Source organism: Chaetodon trifascialis, chromosome 2 (genome assembly GCF_039877785.1).
Source record: "Chaetodon trifascialis isolate fChaTrf1 chromosome 2, fChaTrf1.hap1, whole genome shotgun sequence".
NCBI classification, from domain to species: Eukaryota; Metazoa; Chordata; class Actinopteri; order Chaetodontiformes; family Chaetodontidae; genus Chaetodon; species Chaetodon trifascialis.
In genome coordinates, this window is record NC_092057.1 from 10,379,512 (window position 1) to 10,402,692 (window position 23,181).

At 41.8% G+C, this 23,181-nt stretch overlaps 1 protein-coding gene across 1 annotated transcript; it reads right to left on the reverse strand.

Moving 5' to 3' along the window:
- Window positions 1–365: 365 nt before the first annotated feature.
- Window positions 366–21,205, reverse strand: LOC139350046 (hexokinase-1-like). Its single transcript, XM_070991141.1, has 18 exons — window positions 20,771–21,205; window positions 18,040–18,202; window positions 12,460–12,608; window positions 11,091–11,210; window positions 10,612–10,707; window positions 10,371–10,470; window positions 9,900–10,083; window positions 9,413–9,568; window positions 8,985–9,218; window positions 7,993–8,297; window positions 6,114–6,262; window positions 5,739–5,858; window positions 5,250–5,345; window positions 3,567–3,666; window positions 3,139–3,322; window positions 2,850–3,005; window positions 2,111–2,344; window positions 366–1,350 (listed from the first exon to the last, which is right to left on the reverse strand). Exons 1-18 carry the CDS (start codon window positions 20,831–20,833, stop codon window positions 1,200–1,202), a joined length of 2,760 nt encoding a protein of 919 aa, XP_070847242.1. The 5' UTR covers window positions 20,834–21,205; the 3' UTR covers window positions 366–1,199.
- Window positions 21,206–23,181: the final 1,976 nt, after the last annotated feature.

Consider the following 23,181-nt stretch of genomic DNA (forward strand, 5'->3'; position numbering starts at 1 on the left):
ATGCCCCACTTTTTCTTTTCTTAACATGTTTCTGCCCATGACTTCCTCATCCAGCATTACAAGTTTAGGCATGCCTCTGCTGCTGCCTGATAGTTTAAGAAAGAGACACCAGGTTTTACTCCACAACAAAATATAATTTAATGAATTCACTTTTCACTGTGTCGATCACAACTCTATGTTGATGTAAAAAAAAAAAAAAAAAAAAAAAAGGAGAAGAAGAAAGAAAATGATCCAGTGCTCTCCTTGTCTTAATGTAAGGCATGCAGTCTCACAGAGCTTTGGACATTGAAAGCTACAGGTCATTACAGTAGGACACACTGACACTCAGCCACAAATACACACAAAAGCACTCACAGTATCCACTCTTGTCTTGGGGCCCAATAAACATTTATTCTTTGCACATACAGTGGGTAGAAGTGGGATTCATCACAACACCAAAAGTATAGTAGTTCACAAATATACGGATACGCTAACACTTCCACTTGGGCCTTTTCTACCCTCTCAGCTCTTGAGGAATAAATGCTATGGTGCTGCTGGAATACTTCAATATGTGAGTTACATTGATAGTTACACAAAAAAGGGTTAGTAGCAGATTAGCACATCGTGTGAGTGTGTTGCACATAAAATGAGGATGATTTTAACAGCCGTGACTCTTGCAATCAACCCTATGCAGCGAGCCCTTTTAGAACTGGCTCTGTAGACCAGTGGAGCTTAAAAATGAGTTTCATCATTCAGTGAGAAGGACGTCCTTCATTTGGAAGTTACATTGAAATGCTGCTGTTGTAACTCTCATATAAAAAGTGCGGACATTTTCTTGTGTCTATGGTGCAAAATCCTAATGACCTCTGGGATTCAAAGTGGCCTCAGCTTTATAAATACAATTATATATTTGCCTCCATATAAAAATAAAATTAGCAATACACAAATATTGCACACCTAAGGAGTTTAGATTTATCAGATTACTGACAAGCTACTGAGGAAAATGTACAAACATGGAAATAATAAATCCTCCAGTGCAGTATAAATAAATACTTAGATATTCAGTTTTGATTCCCTATGCATACAGCATGTCTCTCTGGCTGTGGGGGGGCCAGGTGGGGCAGAGGTGGAGTCACGGCTGCCAAGGGGAGATGGAGTTGGACTGTGCGGCGGGTGAAGGTCATGGTGGAGCAGCAGGTAGACAAACGGGGCGGAGCTCCTCAGTGCTGTTGCGCATCCAGCTCCCTCTGGCGGCAGCCCACGGCTGTGATGAGGGCAGCCCCCTTGCCGCTGCCGTCCTCGGAGAGCAGGAAGTTGACGTCGCATTTTGGGGCAAGTTCCTTCACCGTCTGCTGGAAGATCCGAGAGAAGCTGAGGGTAGAGAGCAACAGGAAACTGTGGTCAGGAGGCAGTTTGGTGCTGAACTCGAAGAAATGAGAGATACTTTCAAGATAAGCAACAATACTGCTGTCACTCAAGCTAGGACGACCTGTGGGGTAGCGCAAGGAGAGTTCATTAAGGGCCTGTCTCACAAAGAGGCACAATGATATCTGCATAACTGAGGATGGACTGAAGGTAGAAGAGCTCCTCTCTCAGCTAACTTGGTATCCCTGCTGAAACAGTCCACAGTAGCCCCATGAGAGGCTTTCACACCTCTGTTATCTTTAATCTGTTTTAGAAATGTTGGAAATGGTGAAAAATCAGGTCTACAAATTGCTTGTTTTGTCAAACTACAATGATATTAAACGGAGAAACGCAGCAAATCTGGAAGGAGCCAGTATTTGGCATTTTGACTCGATAAATTTATAAATGTTCTGTTTCTGTTAACCAACTCCAGTTTTCTCATCCAAGGCCAGTGATCACTTACAAAGGACTTTCACTATCAGTGTCTGAGATTTTAGAGACAGTTTTTAGTGTGAAAAATGATCTAAAAAAAACTATGAATCAAAAATGAGTTTCTTGCCACTTGAAGTGCCATCCTCTCCTCTGAAATGATTGATACAAGAAAATGAAACAAGGATACAACCTTCGCAGCCTGATGAAATTCAGTATTCACTGTAGTGTTTTAGAATGAATGGACCCTTTTTCTCCCCAAACACGCCCCTTCTTATGTTCTGATCCTGTTTCTTACTGTGGGTGCAGCTTGTAGAGCGTGCCGTCCACACCCACGGTAATGTCCAGGTGGTCCACTCCTCTGTTCTCACGGATCTTGTCCACCACGGCAGCCATTCCGGCTCCGCAGATCTGAGCCGCGCGGCGGGACACCGTGCCACACACCTCCTTGACGATAATACTGTCATCACAGGTGCTGTCGAGCCCCAGCTGCTGCAGGATCGCCCTGACCTGCAGCAGCGCCAGACGATCACTGTGGAGCAGGAGGGGTGGGGGGAGAGTGGCAGAGGTCAGCCAACAGCAGGCGAGTCACTGGATACCTCACAGCTGTTCCCAGAGGCTAAGGTAGGCTTAAACAGTGTATAAACTCAAGTTGTCACATTGCTCCCCCCTCCTCCTCTTCTCATACCTGAGTGTGCTATCCTCCTAGATGCTAATGCTACTCAAGCAATTTTTCCTTAATGCACTTGACCCCTCAATAATACTATTCTTTTTATAGACTGTATATAAAAAACATGTCAGGTATTTTACAGGTACTGTTTCGGGTCTTTCAGCTTGTTTAATTTTCTTTCCTTCAGGCAGCCAACAGTTTCCTCTCATGTCACTACAGTGTGAAAATCAACATGAACCTATTTGATATATGTTTATACCACTTTGTCTGCTTTTGGACAAACAGTTGGGGGTTTGATGTCTCAAAAAGCCACCACAACAGCACTGATGGGTCACCAGCAGTAATAAGCACTGAGTGATTCTCTCACCTCTCTATCTGTGACAGGAACTTTGTCTCGAAGATGCCTCTGGTCTTCAGCGTCTCGGAGATTTGTCCCCGGAAGAGGAAGCCACGCTTGGTCAGATCAATCAAAATCTGCCTGACGATCTCACCGAGGTACATACCACTGCACATCTTCTCATATCTGCCATGTTGAAAACAGAGACAGGTCTTCGTTATCAGTAAGATGACAGCACGCTGCACTAAAACAATAAGATCTGGTCTGTTTAAATATGTAAAATGACAGAGAAGTGTTGAAGTTAGTTCACTAAGGTGACCTTTGTTTGCCTTCGTTGAGCGAGTTCTCGTCCACCGCCTGATCGTACTTTGTCCTGATGTCGTCCAGACAGCCATTGTCTCCAAATGCCCCCCACTCCATATTTACACACATACGGCCCTCGTTTCCGTCCACTATCTCGATGTTCTTCGTCTCTTCCATGTAACAGGCGTTACTTCCTGTCCCTGAGAGGACACAAAGCCACATCCTGTTAGTCTCAAAAACCTTGAACGGTACTTCATTTTGAAAGACTATGTTTTTAAACATACGAATCAAAGACATTTCTACCTATAGATTAGCAACATTAGCATTTCCTAGTTCAGTCTAATTATTTACCAGATATTGTTACTTTAAACTCCTCATAAAAACATAGATATTAAATTTCTTTATAATACAATTTCCTTTTAAAAGCAGTGGTGTTTAGCTCACCTGCAATCAGCCCCACCTCACAGGTGGGTTCCTCATATGCACATGTCATCATCGTCCCCACTGTGTCATTCACTATGGCAACCACATCCAGCTCAAACTCCTGTGAAGAGAAACAGCAGGAGAATTAATCACAGGTACAAGAACTACATATCTTTCTCTACACGAGTCTCACAATTCAAGATTCATGCTTGGTGTTAATGTACAGAGTGCCGTTCGAGTCATGTTACTTCTAAATTATTAGAAAAGTAAAGCTTGATAAAGTTTCTCAAAGGATGTGATTAATACATAATATCTCTTCTGTTCCCAGGTTTTTACTTAACATTAAAACAAAGTTAAGTCCACATTTTATATCCAACAATTGCTGCTGAATGTGTGTGTTGATTAATGTCAGGCCTGGCGACTTTTCAAACGTCACAATGATCACAATGCAGTTCACTCACATTCCCAGAGAGACTACAAAGTAAAATACACAAGCAGAAAAAATCAGGAGCATCATCCCTTACATTACATTGCTGTGCTAATTTTGACCTTCAGTAACTCCACACTGCAGACGCAGACACACACTTCTCCACAATATCTGAAAGCAGGTTTGCCAGGTGTTATGACATGCTACAAAAAAAACCACACGCTGCTCCAATCCCGCGCTGCTTTACCTGCCAGTTAATGGTTTACAGTCACTTAATACTTACTGGATTCTCCATCTGAAAGGGTGAAATCAATATAAGACACTAAAAAGTGATGGCACACGAATAAACAACACTTCCTGAATAAAAACAGATGCAGTCATCAAAGTAAAATGTATTTATTTATTTATACTGAGTGATTGGCCAGCTGTAATGCCAGGGGCAGGTTTAAGTGTCTTCATCCTGGAACTGCAGAATTCCAGCTGAGTCCACATGTGTCAGTATGCCAGGATTAGCATACAGACACGGGATGTACAGTAGCTGGCCGGTACTTCATATTATATATTGTATTATTGGCACCTTATGAAGAATGTTTGCTCATTAAATTTCATGAAGCAGTCGGTCAGAGGATTCCTGTTTGTCCTGCAGTGTTTCACTGCAGGAAATATTAAACAGTAGTTCTGTACAGGTAGACAAAACAAACACGTCGTTCCAAAGGACTTCAGATCTGAAATCATTTAGAAACATTGCTTCACAGGCTGGTTGGAAGCCAGAAAGCAGCCAGTCTCAGCTGTCCATCAAACCTTTTGTGTGCAGTGCTCTTAAAGCAACATGAGACAACAATCTGAGCTACAGGAGCGCAAACTATGCCCAAATTATACGTTGGTCCAAAAATAGCGTATATGAAGTCTTTAAGTTTAAGTTAATTTTAAGCTTGCAGGAAAATGGCACGTAGTACTAGTATGAGGTATGGATGGCTGAAATACAGTCAAACATTATGCACATCTGTAAATGTTTTTGCAATGCTGAATTAATTTTAAGTTACAATTCTTTTGAATCAAATTTTACCCCTTATTTTGAGCAATCCTTACTGAATCGTACTATTTTTTTAAATTTTCTCACTGTGTCAGCACAAGATTACCACAATAACATTTATTTGTCACATGAAGCGTTGCATATTGAAAGCAATGGAAAAGTTGGTGTTTCTGTCTGTGTTGCGGCAGTTCTAGTAACACATAATTCTTAACGATGATCAGATGTACTTCCTGTTTGCCATTACCTCTTTCCTCTTGATCGCTTCCCGAAGAAGCTCCACCACATCTTCACCCTCACAGTCTGTGGCCTTGAAGCCTTTGGTCCAGGTTACGAGGATACCCTGTAGAGCACACAACACTTACTGGGAAAAATCTCACAGATACAGTTGGGATAGTACAACACTCAACACACAATAACATGCTGGAATCATCTAAAGGTTGAAGAGCTTAGAGCAGCTTTCTGACTAAAAGCTCAGCTCTTGAAACTTTGAACAGGAATGGAAAATATTGATGGAGACACTGGATTATAAAGGCTACTGTGTGCTTGAACAAGGTTCTTATGTTCAGTCACATCCAGTGGCCAGCAGAAGAAGACTGTTTTTACTGAACTGTAATCTAAACTTCAAACACTTTATTTAAATACGCCACCTCCATCATGGATGGAAGCCAGGTCTGATTCTTTTTTCTTTACAAAAAATGTGTGCTATTTTTGAGATAATTGTTAAATAACATACTGCGTCCAAGCTGGTCTGATGGCAGGGGAAGGAGAAGGTGAAACCCAGCGGCAGTCGGGCACTTTTCATTCCCATGTAGTCCAGGAAGTCAGAGATGCAGTGCACAATGTGGTCAAAGAGCTGGAGAGAGACATGCTTTTAGTGGTTTGTGTAGAAGGAGATATAGTTAGGTTTGCTATCACGTTATTTTCTATGGCGAGACAAAAATGTTTACATGCATTCTGTCAGTGTTGTTTATTGTGGCTGGATGTGAAGCAGAAATAGGACTGAAACTATGTCAAAGTACAGGAGTGAGTGTATTTCTGTTCGAAAGGAATGAGAATTATTTCCCGAAATCCCTGAGGCAAACAAAGAGACAAAACTGAAAATCATTACCTCTTCTCCTGTGCCCTGCATAACTTCTATGGGAATGGCGTAGATTTTGTTATGCATCTCCACTGTTCGCCTCTTCCCGCTGCGAATCTTTACCAGAAGCACACGGAAGTTTGTCCCTCCGAGATCCAGAGCAAGGAAATCTCCGTTCTCTGTATTCCAAGAAATGACTTGTTAGCCTAAGAACCAGCAAAACATCTGTCACATCTGTGGTCTTCCAATGTATTAATCGAAGAAATAACCCAAAACTTCCCAATTCCAAAACAGTTGAGACACTTTGTAAAGCGTAAGTAAAAATAAAATGTAGTCAATTGCAAATAAACTGTGTTTGAGGATGCCCCTTTCATACCCAATCATGATACTATCACCTGTCACCAATGAACCTGTTTACCTGTGGAACGTTCCAAACAGGTGTTTCTGGATCATTCCACAGCTTTCCCAGTCTTTTGTTGCTCCTAACCCAACTTGTTTGATGTTCTGTTGAACTGATGTTTCACATTTTTTTGTCATCAGGGTTGTCACACAGTTCAAAGGCATTGAAGTCTACTCAGTCAAAAGAAAAAAGTAATGACGGTTTAACTTATTAACATGGCTCTGCATATTTTTGAAATAATGTGGAAGAACCTGATTCAATTGTGCTCTCTACATGTGACTATGAGTTCAGAAAACTCCTAAGTACAAAAATTCTGCTTAGCACTGAAATGCAAACTAATGAGCCTCCAAAGAACAGGAACAGTCATAACAATTAGTAACCTGTAGTTGATTACATGAAAAAGATGACAGAGAATTTGGTTTTTCAGCTCTTTGTTGGGGTCAAGTGACTTGTATGATTGACAGAAGGGAGACAGTTCAGGACACGTGCAACCCAACAACCCAGCCCAACAATTGGAAACAGCAGTGACGTCTCTACACTGAAACACTAGCCGTTTCTCAATATGCGTTCTTCTCTGTACTTGTGTTCTTGTGTACTAGAGAAACGTCATCACTGAGTACTGTTCCAATTCAAAAGTTCACATCTCGCCAAGTACATGCAAATCCCAGGATGTGTTCTTGCCCCTCCCATTTTATCGAGGATGCATCGGATGGTGACTTGTGCGGACTTGGGGCAACCACATATCCCAGAATGCATTTCGTAGCAACGATGGCGGAGGAGAGGACTCACAACTATAAGTTAGAAGTTTCGAAATACTGCTGTTTTAGTAGTACGGAATGTGGTTTGAAGATTATTTTATGGGAGAAAGTGGATGTTAAAACTTAAAATCTGTGGTCGATTCATCACGATAGCGCGTAGTTTAAAATTTGCTCCACAGTTTTCGGAGATGTGTCATCCTGTTAACGTCATCAAGTACGCTGCCGTCCCAATTGCAGAATGACGGTCCTGCGTCCTCCCATCCTGGAGAGACTGTACTCCCAAGTCGAACTTGCTAAGTCCGAACTGCCAAGTTTGTAAGTCCGAACTTGGCGTACTTGGTATTGAGAAACGGCTACTACTGTCTTTGGTCTTTCAGGAAATTGGTTGGTAAAAAACAACTCTCTGATCAAGATTATTGACGCAAATAACACCTGGTCAATTATGTAACTTTAAACTAACTTCATCCTGCTTGTGCAGTGAGTGATTGTGAACATTTTGAGAATTGAAACCTTGACTGAATATGGTCTTTTGCAACTGCTTTTCCAAGCAAAGCTGTCTTGGGTAATTTCTGCAAAGTAAACGTATGATGTGATCGATCAGTCATTTGTCACCTGCTGAGCTGAGAATTGCATCCTGATGCATCTCGTTTCATGATTAATTTAGTTACTTAATTGCCTCTGATATTAGCAGGGACGTGTTCAGGTGAGGCAGTCCACCTTCACTGTAATGCATGTGGGGAAATTCTGTCACCTGTTCCATCTGGTGTACTCCGGACAAAGGTTGGCAACATTTTGACTGTGGCCTCCTTGTGGCTGTTCTTCTTGAGGCCTCTTTCAATCTCCACCCTCATGCGTTTCTTCACTTCTAACAGCTGGGCTTTGCTCAGCCGGAATTCTGCCAACGTCTGCTGGATCTGGCGCGCCTGCTCCGTCAAACGGTACGCCACTGCTGTCACCATGGCTGCGCCTTTCCCACTCCCACTCTCAGACAGCAGGAAGCGGACATCTGAGTCTGGGACCAAGCGACGCACTGTCTTGTGCAGACGGCGGGCGTATCTGTTCAGAACGGAGAAGATGATGTCGTAAGAGAGAGGCTTAATCTCTGCTCATCATTCAACACCAGATCTTCCTGGAATGTGCACATAGAGTAAGATACAGGATTTGAGATGCTGTTCAGTGATATTTCACACATACCATTGTCAGAATCAGCTTCATTGCCCAAGTATGTGTGCACATACAAGGACTTTGACTGCTTTACTTTTATTATAACATTATTAGTATTTAAAGTATGTACCAGCACATGACTAAATCCGACAGTGAAAACAGTTGAAATCACTATCACAACATGAATCTGGATATTTATTACAGTATGGACATGTTGAAACAATCAAATTACCTGTATTTCAGTTTGCTCAGAATCATTAATTTGGACTTTTCATTGCTTATTAGATATAGCTGGAATGAACACTAACATTGACTTATCACCCAAAGACCCTTAAAAAGGGTATTTTGTGAAGAAACGTCAGTCTGACTTAAGAACAGAGGCGATCTGGGCTGTGTGGTTTTTAAAGACTGATTTATGGGAATCTGTAATCTTCCCACTGTCTGGCGTACATCCTCTATATTCCTTAGAGGATCTTTTTTCTAGTTCTTGGGGGGCGGGTGGGACATTAAAGCAAACATGAAGGCTAATGTAGAGACATGAAATCCCAACTTTCAATATGAAGCTTTCTCTACACTCACTGAGGGTGCATCTTGTAGAGAGACCCATCGATGCCCACAGTAGTGCGGAGGCGTGCGACTCCTTTGTTTTCCTTTAGCCGAGAGAGGATGCCTCCCAGTGTTGCAGCGATAAGATTTGCCGAGCGGAACGATACGATGGTGCACACGTGCTGCACAGCCAGACAGTCTTCATCTGAAGGCTCCACCCCGAGCCTCGTCAGGATCTCCATACATTTCTTCAGTCCTTCTTTAGTCCTAAAATGACAAGCAATTCTTGTTATTCAAGCTTTAATCCCTGCTGTTGAGAAGAAAAGCAATGAACTAGTTGATCATTTAAATGTATTTTATTTATGTTACATTTCATATCATGCATTTTTCAATCCTATAAAAAAAGCAAAATCAACTTTTCCTCTTGTGCATTACTCTGCATTCTCATTCTCATCACTCACTTTTCAATGGCAGAAACATGTTTCGTCTCGATCTTTCCTTTCGTCAGGAGCTCAGGGGTTATCCGGCCCTCAAATAGCAGCCCTTCTTTGGCCATCTTGACCAGGATAAGTCGAACCAGCTCACCCATGTACATCCCACTGGCCATCTTTTCAAACCTGAGCAGAGAGAAACACAGCAGCGTTTTTAGAGGACGAGTTGTGGATACAGTTCGCATTACTCACTCTGTCTTCTCTACATCTTATCACCTCTTTCTCTCTTTCTAGTTCTGATATTTCACATATGAAGTGCTTCATATTTCACAGTTTGAACAGCATTCTATGTTTGTCAGGTTAAAGAACAAGAATCTCTGAACCCTCTTGTAAAATCTGGGTTTTGAACGTCTGTAGGTATTGAATCCCCCAGGGTTTCTTTCAAACAGGAGATTTCTCAGAAAGACTGAGCTTTGTTGGTCAAACACTCGAGTAAAGCGTTAAAGGAAAATCTTACAGCTGCTTTCCTGGGTTGATAGAGCCCCTGTCGATCTCACGGTCAAACTCTGTGCGAATGTCCTCTATGGACCCATTATCCCCGAAGGCACCCCACTCTGTGTTGATGCACATCCGCCCTTCGTCTCCTTCCACCAGGTCAATGTGACGCAGCTCCTCCATGTAGCAGGCATTTGTTCCCGTTCCTGAAAGGATGCAGAGCTGCATGACTCTCCATGACTTTTGCTCTGTGGAGCTCAGCAGGCAGAATGCATTGTCCTAACAATGCCAGGGACAGCATTATTATACGTTTGGCGCCCCCACATGTAGAACTGTGCTCATGGTAAAGTAAGGCACTTTGGATTTATGTGTGGACTGCCTTTTGCTTAAATGAGAGTGCTCTGATCAAAGATCAAAACAGACGGCCTTGTAATTTTATGAGTAAATAAGTAAATTTTTCCCCTAAAACAAATGTAGTCTGTACAGTCTTTACCTATGATGATGCCCACTTCACAGCGCTGATCATCAAATCCACAGGTCATCATGGTGCCCACTGTGTCGTTCACCACCGCCATGATGTCTGCGTCATAGTCCTGAAAACACAAGATTATGTTTAACTCAAAACAAAATCAAATATACAGTCAGGATTCAGTGAAATAGTTGCTACGGGTATTCTGAAATGCATTAATCAATGAACCACGTTAAAAATATTTAGCTAAAAGAAAAAGACTCACCCCTCGTTTCTTGATGGCCTTGTTCAGTAGCTTCACAACGTCCATACCTTCTACACCACTGGCTTTAAACTTCTTTGTCCATGTCAATAAGACCGCCTGTAAAACAAGTCGTTTTGTAAGAACAGACTAAGTTACAGATAAACAGGATCGGCACGTCTACAATGTCTGTCCATTGCTATTCCAACCACAGCAAACAACACATTTACTAACACTTCTTTTCAATAGTAAAGAAAGTAAAATTACACATAACAGCATTTCTGAAAAAGAAAAAAAGAAAAAGTTCTAAAATATTCTACAATTCACATATCTTTTATATACATTGTCTCCACAATATCAAAGAAAAGGCAATAAAAACATTTGACACCTTATGCCTAAAGAGAAATAAAGAACTAATAATAGTAATAGTAATCTGACAGTTGATTGTGGCTCAGTTATGCCTTTACCTTTAAGCTGCACAGCACATTTGCTGAAGTGCTTACCTCATCCAGTTTGGATTGGGCACAGGGGAAGGAGAACGTAAATCCTACAGGAAGCTTTTTATCCTTGATTTTCTGCTTCTCCATGAAGTCGCCCAGGCAATCTGCAACGTGGTCAAAGAGCTGCAGACAGAAAAGGGATTTTACACTGTAGAATAACGAGATAACACAACACAACCTTAGACCAACATTATATTAACAAACATTTTTCTTTTCTCTCATGACACTTTCACGCCACACTCACTGTCTGAGTTGTGACCAGTTAAAAAATGATAGATGTTTCTGATGAGTGAAAGACATCAAGTAAAAGTCTGAAAAACTAAAAATATTTGCGTGAGAGATGTATATTAACTACTTATTTCCTGTGTTGTTACTCATCTTTTGTCCTCTCACATCGACTCTGTTGCCAGTTTGTTGGTTCAACTACATGGTCATTTTAAGGACTGTGGAATTGTATTTTATCACACTGAGTGATATCTTTAATATTCTGTCTGTCTTAACATGAAGCAGGGAAGACTAAATATTGGAAACACTTCTCAGAATTACACAATACAATTCTCCAAAATGACCAGAATGTAACCAAAACCTCTCTAAAATGGTGAAAGTCTAATTTATTGGACGTCTGTTGCATTAGACTGCTTTAGTTTTCTCTGTGTATCATTGTGTGTGTGTCACATTTCAGGGAGTCAGACAGATCGATGATCACTCACAGCACTGTATTAATTTGACTGGTTTAGAAGCTTATAAACCACTGTTGAAGAGGTTTATATCTTCGTTGGAGTAACTTTACAACTAAACTACAAATTTTACTCTCCATTAAAACAAACCACCTTGTTAACAAAAAAGTTGATGTGGCATGTTACATTTTTGGCCAGCTGTCCTCTGACATTTCATTAAACAGCATCTGTCTTTGCTCTGATCCAATCACACAGCCCCAGACAGACGCTCATGTTTTGGTTATCGTGTTACAATACAGCTGCCAGCTGTTCTCTGCGAGTTCAGCGAAGGTCAAGGTTCTGACTTCACTCTCGTTGCTTTCAGCGTTATTGAAGAGGTCATTTTACACACTGACCCTCGACCTGACCTCAAATACTACAGTGCTCTGTATGGAGATCAGACACAAACATTGAAGATTTTGAGGGGAAACAGTTGAGTGTCTGACCTGGGTCATGCAGTTTTCGCTGTTTGCTGACGACAGAGTTTACGAGATGTGGACAGTTTAAAGAGTATCTGGTACATGTTTTTAGTGATATACATCCAGTTCTGAGGTCTGTTTAGGAAATATCACACTGTTGACAAAACTAAAACTCTGGGAAAGTTTAACATATGTGCAAATTTAAATGTATTGAATGTACATAGTATTTGTGTTTACCCGTGACCCGCTGCCATGGATGATGTCATCAGGGGTGTCATAGACCTGGCTCTCCATTTGAACCGGCTGCTTCTTGTCTTGTGTCACTTTGACACGCAGGATCCGGAAGTTCGAACCACCGAGGTCCAGAGCTATGAAGTCGCCCTTTTCTGTCAAAAAAAGAAAAGAGGTAAAAGTTGGAGATTTTTAAAGTTGGAGCGTGTGACTTTTAAATAAACTAATTCATACAAAGCTGATTAAGCCGATCGCCACTAGGTAAATCTCTCTGTATTTTGGCGTATTCCAGAGTTTTAAAATCTGCTGTAGTGATGCATTTTACAGGGAACGAGCAATGATTTGGTTTGCCAGAGCCGAAGGGAGGAGCAAGCATCATAAGCACGTCGACGTGTTTGTGTAATTACTCTCACTGCCAGAAGGGGGAGACAGAAGTTCCTCAGTGCAGGTTTAAAATGGTAATCTATGTTTTTGCCCATTAAACATGTTTCCAAACAGAGTGCTTTGCTTCCTGTGTGCCAGAGGATTTCTTCCCTGGAAAAACATAGCCGGAGTCACAACTGATGAATTAGTAAAATCAAATTTTTTATCACAATATCGCAGATTACACTTTAGCTAACTACCTGAACTTAAACCACCAGGGACATCAAAGTGGACAAAGTGTGACTGCTGTCAGGTGAATGATCAGATTTAGGATTTTATTACTCCCTGATTCTATATTTAGCTCACTGGAGGCATTTCTTGTGTTCACTGAGTCCATCGTTTGCACAGCATTAAGCGCAGAGTGCAGGTTAACAGCAAGATTAATGCTAATAGTAAAGTAAATACTAAAGTTTGCTCTTGTGTCTGCACTCTCAGCCGAAGTATATGCTCAGGGATCTTTTGAAAACACTGGCATGAGCAACGCTTCTTCAATGTATCTTCAGGTTCATTTCTGTTAATCTTGACATGCCGTTATTGGGATGCAGATGATGGCGGTGTGTCTACAGAATCCAGATCTGTGACACATGTAACAAAACAAACTAATGATTAAGGTTGGTAACAGAAACGACCACAACCTGAACCATTCAGACACTAAAAGCCTGAAAAGGGAAGTGCCCCTTAAGAAAGAGAAGACAAACAAAATGACCGTATTGTAAGATGCACTTAAGCTGGTTTTCCGCAATGCTTTCATGGGAGCAGAGCCACCAGCCAGGTGCTGAGATAGAGTCTCACTCCAGGCAAGAAGCCAAAATGTAAACTTATCCTCAGCAGAGAGAAGCTTTCTCATCACATTAGAGTTGGTTTCATTTAGCTTATTCCACAGCAAACACACAACTTGTTACTTAGAGACTGAGCTACAGTGAGAGAGTAGAGAAGGACTGAGTGACCTTTCAGTTACAAGAAAACAGCCAACTGCCTCCCAAACAATGTTCTTCCTTTAGCGCCGCCATGACTGTGACGTCTGTTGCATTGTGCTGTTTTTCTCCTTGACCTGACTGGAATGACATGTGACCAGGCTTGACATACAGAAGTGTTACTGATGTGCTGCAGAGCATATGTCCATTTTAAAGTCTGCAATCTTAGTGTATGTGTGAGCCGCTGCCTCTCGCCTTATATGCATGTTGGATTTTCAGTATTTTTTGCAGTAGCTTCATAACTAAGCCCATCAAACCCGGTGCTAAACTAACAGACAGCGGACAGCTGCTGACTGTATTAAGTATCTTTTAATCAATTTTTTTAAATTAAATCCTGTCAGGCATAAACTTTGGTAAGAAACACTCAAGACAGATATGCAGAAGCACAAGTTAGACGAGGATTTAGTTTAATTAGACAGCAGAAATGTGGTTGTCATTCTTAAATTTAATCCTGACTATAATACTGTCTGCCAGCTAACCCAGAGATTCACTCAGTTTTCAAGAGATATAATCACCAAAAATCAGGGCCAGCAGGAGCAGCTGAGGTGTAGTGATGTTGGACTTTTAGATCCCAAAATGTTTCCATGTCCAACGTGATCTCCTCAGACTTTGCCAGAGTTCAGGCTTGTTAACTTTGTTGGGTGAATCTGAACAATTGAAAACACACACAGCAACTGTAAGCCGTAGACTGAGCATTGATTAAGTCTGGCTTAACGTTTAACTTTTGAGAGCCCTCACTTCTGTAGAGCGATCTTTGCCTCCTATCGCACAGATTCATCGTGGGTAGACAGATGGGTTCCTGCTGCTGGAATATTAAAAACTCTCCATGCATTTGATAGGATGCGCACACCGCTTAGTGGAATTTTCTTCAGGTTTGGTGGTGAACATAAAGGTTTAGTTTGACAGAAAACTCTTAACTTCTCATAAAATCTTACTTTTATGAGCTTTCAACAGCAGCTTCCACCATTATTATGTGACCAGTTATCAGTTGAAATCATGACAACCAACCAAAATCCATCCTCTACAACAGATGGTGAGATGTGGTTGAAAGCTTTTTAAAAGCCAGTGAATGAACCTTGAGTTAAGATTTTTTGGGGGGGGGCAAATTTTCAGTCATAGACATTCAGAGCGCATGCAGCCTCTCTACTCGATACAGTTGTCTTCATTGTTGTCCACCATTCATGCATACACGGGACTTGATGCAGAAACATTCAATCGTGATTTTTTAATGCTCACTTCACAGCAAAAGCTGAACTGCAGGCACAAAGGGAACTATTACCGTGAGCTGGTCTTTCCTCATTTTTCTCTTTATTAGCTTTTAGTCTAATCTTATTACAGTTAAGATTACTCTGAACTGAATCATTCGTGCTTAACCACGATTTCATTGACTCGTTTTCCTTTGAGACACACACAAAGTCTGCGCTGAGGGATTAAATTAGATTAACTGTTGCTGAAATGACGTTACAGTGGAGGAAAAGTTATGTTATTCGTGTTGATGCTGTCGTCCCTCTCATCATGTCCATCATTGCTGATCAGCCTTTCAAATGTCTATCACTTTTCACTGTGGACTTGGCTTCAACCTTTTGTTTTACCCTTTGCCCTTTGCTCAATCCCTCCGACCTCATGTAGTTTTTGAAACCTGAGGCTATTTATAATGTGAGAGAAGGCCTGTCCGTCTCCACTGGCCTTGATCGGGCCACAGTATGTCTGACAGGCACTTGATGTTATTTCTGTGTACTGGCTGCTTACTAACAAGGACAAACCCTGCTAGGCAGCAAACTTGACTTTGGCCAAGAAAAACTGAGCTGTTCTGGGGGGTGTTTTGGTTTCTCTGAGGATATTTTGCACATTAAAATAATCCTGCTTTATCAAAGAATGACTACACACAGATTCAGAAACAGCCTCACTCAGGAATCAAAACTCAAATACACTCCTACTTTTTCCCCTGTAACTGTACTATGATAACCCACAACTCTCTGGTGCTTTTATTTTGAAACTCTCATACACCTGTTTCATTACCTTTGAAAAATATTTGATCACATTTTGAATAATATCCGTAGTTTTCACTGATAAAGCATTGCTGCTATTATTACAGACTCCTCCTCTAATGGAGATATACTGTATATCTTAATTCTACATCTTAGAAAAATTTAATTACACTGCAGCTCACTCAGAGTATCTTCCACAGCAATATTTTAATATGTTTAAGTTGTCATCATAATTTCAGCAAAATAAACTTGACACCATTGTGATCATAAAGTCATATCATTAATATGTTACTGCTGCTGTAGCTGATAACAGGCCAACGCTCATACCGTCAATCATGAATATTTAATGAGCAAAAGGTTTTGAGAGGCTTATTTAATTATATAGAGTTATTGGTTATTAAATTATCTCATTAAATTCTGATCAATAAAACATGACATGGAGGTTTTCATCTGACACTGATGGCTGCGTGTTTTGAGATGAATACATAGTGTTATCAAGCTGCTGAACTGTACGACCCCGGGCCTAAAACAATAGTGATCTACTGAGTCCAAATCCAGACCGCAACACAAAGAGGCTTATGTCACAGAACAGGCCTGGCGATTTTACCACATCAGCACATTGTTTATAGACAGACAGAAACGGGATAAATCAGCCGGTGCTTTAACGTGCTTACAGTACACATAGACTGTATACATAACACAGACACTTTTAAAATGCAGAACTGTTTCTTACAGATAATTAATATGATCACAACAGGATTCCTTTTAAACTCCTTTAATGCCTGCGTTGTGTCTTTTGACACACACTATATTTTTTTTATGACCTTGTTATTTCAGTTATTTCAGCTTAAGCACTGTTTCCTCCATGAGTTTATAAAATATGATTAAGCTGTTAATTTGGGTTGTTTTGGTGAGGAAACACGTTATTTGAAGGGGCGTGCATAAGACTGACCCCTGTCATACACATGAAGGAGTCTTTATGAATGTTTATGACTGTTGTTTTTGTCATTTGGTCAATTATGCCATTTTTTATGCAACGTTGACATTGTTTGTCTCAGTCATGACAACTTGGCATTAACCAAGACAACATAACCTGTTCTAAACTTACTATCACAGACCCAACTACAGTGGCACCATGAAGATTAGTCATTAAAATGTCGTTAACTTTTATTGCACTGTAAAATGCCTCGGTGTCATGAATTAGTGGTACAATTTAGACTCCTCATGAAGATGTCATTAAGTAAAAGGCCAGTGTGTTGACAGAGAATACAGTACTGAGGTGATTTACAGAGTTTCTTGATGGACAGATAGCTTTATTTGTTACTAAAGTAAGCTAACTACTGCTAACTGTAGCCACCATTAGCTGATTAGCATGATTAGCCATGCAGCTAGAGCTCCCATTGGTTGACTCAGCCTCAGGTGCCAGGACACAAACCTAGCATCCTGTCATCAAACTGGCCTCCAACCATCTCTGAGGCCGTGTTCAGTCGTGGTCCGGCCATGTTTAGTGGGAGCTTATTTGATTACACGTATTTATATGTGTCTCCCTTGAACATAAGAAGCTAGGACAGGATTTGACAAAGACATTGTTGTCTTTTGATTAATGTCAAGTGGCCATGACTTCTCAAACACTGTCAACTTTGCATTCAAATGATATAATTGACTGAATGACTCTTAATGACCACCGTTATAAATATTCCTGGACTCCTTGATGTTCATGACAGCATCATGTTAATGTTAGACACACCCCTAAGTACTTAAGTACCCCTAAGTAAGTGCTTACTTTACAGCCATTATTTGCTCACTGAGCTAATTCAGCCAAGAGACACATCAGAGTTTCCTTCAGCTATAGAACACCAGGAACTGATGTTGAGGAGTGGCAGAAATTCAATATTTTACTAATATTTAACTTCCAGCTGAATAATTCAAACAAACCTCGAGTCAGTACCTGACAGAATAAAGCCAGTTAGTAGCCACAGATCAAGTTCTTTTTACACCAACTTGTCAACATTTTTTCTTAAAAATGCACAACATATAAAAGCTCCAAATCCGTACAATGTACAAGTACAACATTTTCAAATGTTATCAAAAGTGAGCTAGGCCCTGTTTTCTGAGAGCATCAGATGTAGGTGCTGTTGGGCATCATGTCCAGTTTTCACAATGATCAGTTTTTGCCCTGAGAATCTTCTTGTAAACTGTACCTGATCCGTCAGGGATAGACCTGACGAAGGTGGGCAGCATCTTGACAGTGGCAGTGGGGTTGGTGTCACTACTGAGCCCATTCTCCATTTCCCTGCGGAACCGGTTCATGATGTCCTTCAGGGTCTCATCCGAAAAACGCATGGAGTACAGGTACTTATCAATCTGAGGAACAGACACAGGACACACACACAGGCCTGTCAGGGAGTATTCAAAAACATGCCAAATTCATAAAAACAAGAATAACCACGTGCGCATGGTATAATGAACTGTGGGTAACCATGGCAACATTACTGATGTTTCATGCTGTTAACTGACTGAAACTGACCTATGTATTAAAGAATGTATGAATACAAACGGACTTAAAAACATAACTCCAGATTTAAACATCTAAAACTTTTTTTCCCTTCGGTATGTCATAAAGATATAAATGCAGGTGTCCTCATGAAGAAAATAGCGCTAGTTTGCCTTTATTTTTCAAGATGTTACGCATGATTGTGGCATAACCACAAGCACACATGCAAAAAGGTTACAAATATTATATCAAAATAAAAATAATAAAAAATAATATATGCCCTCCTAACCCCCACATATCCCTACAACATTCCTTCCATGTATACGTTCATATTCATATCAGTCACAGATCTTCCACTTCTATCACTGAACTCCCTCATCTGCCTCACCACTGACAGCCGGTCACACGATGATACAAGCTGAATTACATATAGGGAGAGGGGAGATCTAATAAATAAAAAGCTCAGGTACAAGTGAAACAATCAGCATTCGTTTCACAACCATACTACAATGTTTGCCTCTACCTCATTATTTCTTATGCAAGGACACATCAGATTGTGTTACCACTTAACTAATTGAATGAGGTGCATGGTGGGAGATGGGGTTCTGAGGCTTAATGGTAATTAAAAAGTCAATAGATTGATTCACTTAACACGAAGTGCCACGCATTGTGAGCAGGAGCCCAAAGCAGGACACCACCGAGGCATAACACTGTTGTAAAAACATGTAAATGGGACAAAAGTGACAAGCTTACTGTGTTACAACACAATGTTTAGATCTTTCATTGTGTCTTATGGTCGTGCATGATGCTGGATCAATCCATTAAGCAACATAATAATCAGTTTGTGTAAAGCGGCAGCCTTGTGCAGTTTAATTGTTGTGTTACAGTTAATGCATCTAATTAGTGGAATGTTTGTTTGCTGTGGAATTCACTGTTGTCGTTGCGTAATCACACAGGGTGCATGCCGAGTAGCACGCCACAGCTAAGAAATCCATTCTGTGCCATGAACAGTCCACGCGTTTGTTTCTCTTCAGGCTGCTCCATGTGGCATTTCTATTATTAGTCTCCAACAGACTCATGCAATGTAAATTACAATAACATTGCAGAGTATTGAACGCAGTGTCACATGATTTCCAGGAAGTCGCACGAGACAGATCACTCCTGGTTCTATTCCTGTCTGTCGCCGTCAACCTTATGAGACACTTTGATCATGTCTTTATTACTGAAGTTCTTCAACTATTGATTTTCTTCTTACATTTCACGATGTCACAACATTTCTGAATCTAACGTATGATTCTCATAGAAGGTTAAATAATCAAACCCAAGGCGTGGTGCCTTGGTTATTTTTTGGCTGCACCATTACAGCTAATGGAAATGTTATTATCATATTTTGAGATCACTTTGCATCACCTTCTTCTGAATTTAGCCAGCCATTTTTATTTTCTTGGGATTCTCTGGAATCCTCTTTGCTTTTTAAATAAAGCACTGTGTGTTTGAACAGTGTTTGGCTGTTCAGCATGAGTTGGGAAGGGGAGGGGAACATCAGCTGATGTTGAATCTAATTCTGCCTTTTTTTAATTTTGGCTACTGCTAAATTTGACTCCATTTCTTAACAGCGCACCAGTCATCTTCAGGATATACATAGTTGAGTAGCTTTCATCCTTTCCAGGATTTTGACTCACTCCAGTGGAGGCTGTTGTAAATTCCACTAACCTACTTCAGCAGAGGCACGTGCGTCTACTGCACTGTGACATCACGCATGACATCATAACTCTGCCACTCTCCCACCATCTGATTTGGCTCCCGGCCTGGGAGCATGTCACCGGTCTGACATCCCATCCAGAGGCTGATTGCAGCTGAACACGGGGTTAGTTTGTGTGGATGAGCAGAGTTTTTATTCCAGCTCAGATCAGATTCACTGATGGAACATCTGTTTTCTGCTAACTAGTTTATGTCCTCTGTCCAGGATGATAAGAGACCGAGACACAGGAGATAACAGCCGTGAAAGGAAGTGAGAGATCAGCCTGGGAGGGAAGAGATGGTGGAGCTCACGACTTTTCCCAACACAGACACCTGTCTGCTTCAGCCGCCCTGGCAACCGACGCTCCGGAAACACTCAATAACGAGGGGTCTGCCTGCAGCCCACCACCACCACCATGACCACAGCCCTTCTCAAGGACATCCATGTCAAACACTGCTAACCCCTGAGCAAACTAAAACAGAATCAAAGCCACGTTAGGATTCAACATGGCTTCCTTTCCTCTACTTTCCAAATGCTGCATCCTCCTCTCCCGGCCCGATACGCCCCACAGGCTGCGTGCTGACATGCAGGTACCGTTCACCGGCGTCCATGGCTGTCCACTGGGCTGCTCTCACATTACACAACTCTCCAGCCCACAAAAGGACCACTGTAGCGATTTAAAGCTGCTCTCACTCACCTTTTTGAGTTGATCATCCTTCAACTCGGTGAAGTAGTAGGCCAGAAGCTGAGCTGCTATCATCCTGCCTGCACGTCCGCCAGGAGCTGTCAGCAACTACGAGGTGGTTAGAGAGTAAAGGAGGAGGGAGTGAAAGGCTGCCGTCCGCGCTCTCCTGTCCCCCCACGCTGATCCCTTTTTATCCTGAAGTGGAGGAAGAAGCGGGCCTGAGCCGAGCACTGTGGCAAGGCAAGGTTAAAAGGGGAGAAAAGTCTGATGAAACAAGAGTGCAGCAGCAACCCGTGCCTGCTAGTCTGCGACAGGCACACACTTACAACCACACGCACACACACACACACACGCACGCAAGCACGCACGCACACTTGAACACACGAACGCACACAGAGGCTGGGTTTGACCGTGTCTCCTCCCTCTGAGCTGCTAGCTCCCTGTTAGCTCTGGGGAGATGCAGCAGCTCCGCACTGGAATGGTGCTTCTGCTATGCCCTGCCCCCACCGAGCTCTCTGATTGGCTGAGCTGTGGACGTGAAGGAGAGGACGAAGGGGAGGGGTAGGTGAGAGCAGGGGGCTTCTCCCTCAGCAGTGAGGAAGAGAGGAGGAGGAGGGGAGGTGGCAGGAAGCTGCATCTGCATGATAACCTGCCCCCCCCTCCCAGCTGCACAGAGAGCCAGAGACTTCCCCCTTGCCAGCACGTCTCACACGCTGCCACGGCACACGCATGTGTACGTGCAGAGGAGCAATGCAACCACACAGTGATGTCATCATCCCTCTTCCCACTGCATCACACTCAGCATCAGCTACGGGCTGAAGGGCATCAGATACAAGGTCCCATATCCAACCGTCTCTCAACAGCTCCACACGTACCACAGTTAAAAGAACAGGCTCGTGACTCACAGTTTCTTATCTGATGCGACACTCCCCTCTCCGAGCCTCATGCTCATACTTTAATAAGCTTGAAACATTGATAACTACAACCCGGCTTCCTAAAAAGTTTGGTCTGTAAATAGAAACAGAATTCAATCTTTTGCAACCAAACTGTGTTTCTGAGCCCATGTAGTCAGGGACGGGGCTTGTGGACAGGCAAGCCAGGCAGTTGCTTGGAGCCCCCAGCCACTTATTTACAACGATTATTGATAGGCCTGGGCTTTCAGGGACCTCTGTTGGTCCCCGGACCTCACTTTGAGAACCACTAATCTATTTTTTCAGTATTTATCTCAAATGTCCCAGAAATTGTGCATTTATGTTTGCAAAAACCAAACTGCGGCGTGCACGGGTGGGGTGGGGGCCCTGGGATTTCTTGCTTCGAGGCCCAAGAGACCGTAGCAACGCCACTGCATGTAGTAATATCCTTTATACAATCCTGTGTTCACAAAGTATTGAACCTTGCTCCATCCTCACTGAGCCTTTCCAGGATGCCCCTTTCATACCTAATCATGATACTCTCACCTGTTACAAATGAACCTGTTTACCTGTGGAATGTTCCAAACAGCTGTTTTTGGAGCATTCCACATCTTTCCCAGTCTTTTGTTGCTCCAGTCCCAACTTGAATGAAAGGTGTTGCTGCATCAAATTCAGATTTTATTTAGTCTAAACCACATCACGGTATTGATTACACATACAAAACAATGGTAAACGACCAGAAAAGAGCTTAGCATGAACTAAAGCGAGGCAGAACGTGACTCAAAAATGCACCTAGTGTACAAACTATCTTTGGTTTATCTGTCGGCAGTAATAATGAGTTTGGTTCACAAAGCATTTTGGCTGCTTCTTCTTTCTGTTCTCAAACAATATTTGTGTTTTTACATTCAAACAGAACAAGATATTCATCCAATGTTTATTAAAATCACCGGGCTGTAACAATCAGTGTGATGTTTCAGTGTTCATCCAAGCACCATCAACAATATCACTGTTTGTTTTTAATAGTCCAGTTATTTTAATAAACCTTTTATCAACCCGGATGTCCTAGAAAATGAATCTGCAGAGATAGAAACCTTTGATTCCTCTCCAGACCTTTGTAGCTTCCTTTTACTTTAGAAATTCTACTATAAGAAACCGACTCTCTGCTCTGCCGAGTAGTTGATTATGTTCAGTTGCAACTCCAGCTGTAAAACAGTGACTGATTAGAGGGAAGCTGGTAGAAGTCTGGGAACAGAACTGAGAGCCGATAGAAAAGGTAAGTAGTTGTATTTCACTCTTTAGTTTTCATCTTCTGTCAGTGTTCATCTCATCCCCAAATGTAGTTTTTGTTTCTTCTGTATCAGTGGTCTCGATCTATTAACTCTTTCCTTAGACTTCAAGAGGTTATCAATAAGATCAGCAGTTAATGTTTCATAAAACCCAGGACTGACCAAAATGATGCTGCAGAATGTGGTGGAGGTTCAATGTCACTGACTCAGGAATTAAAACATTTTA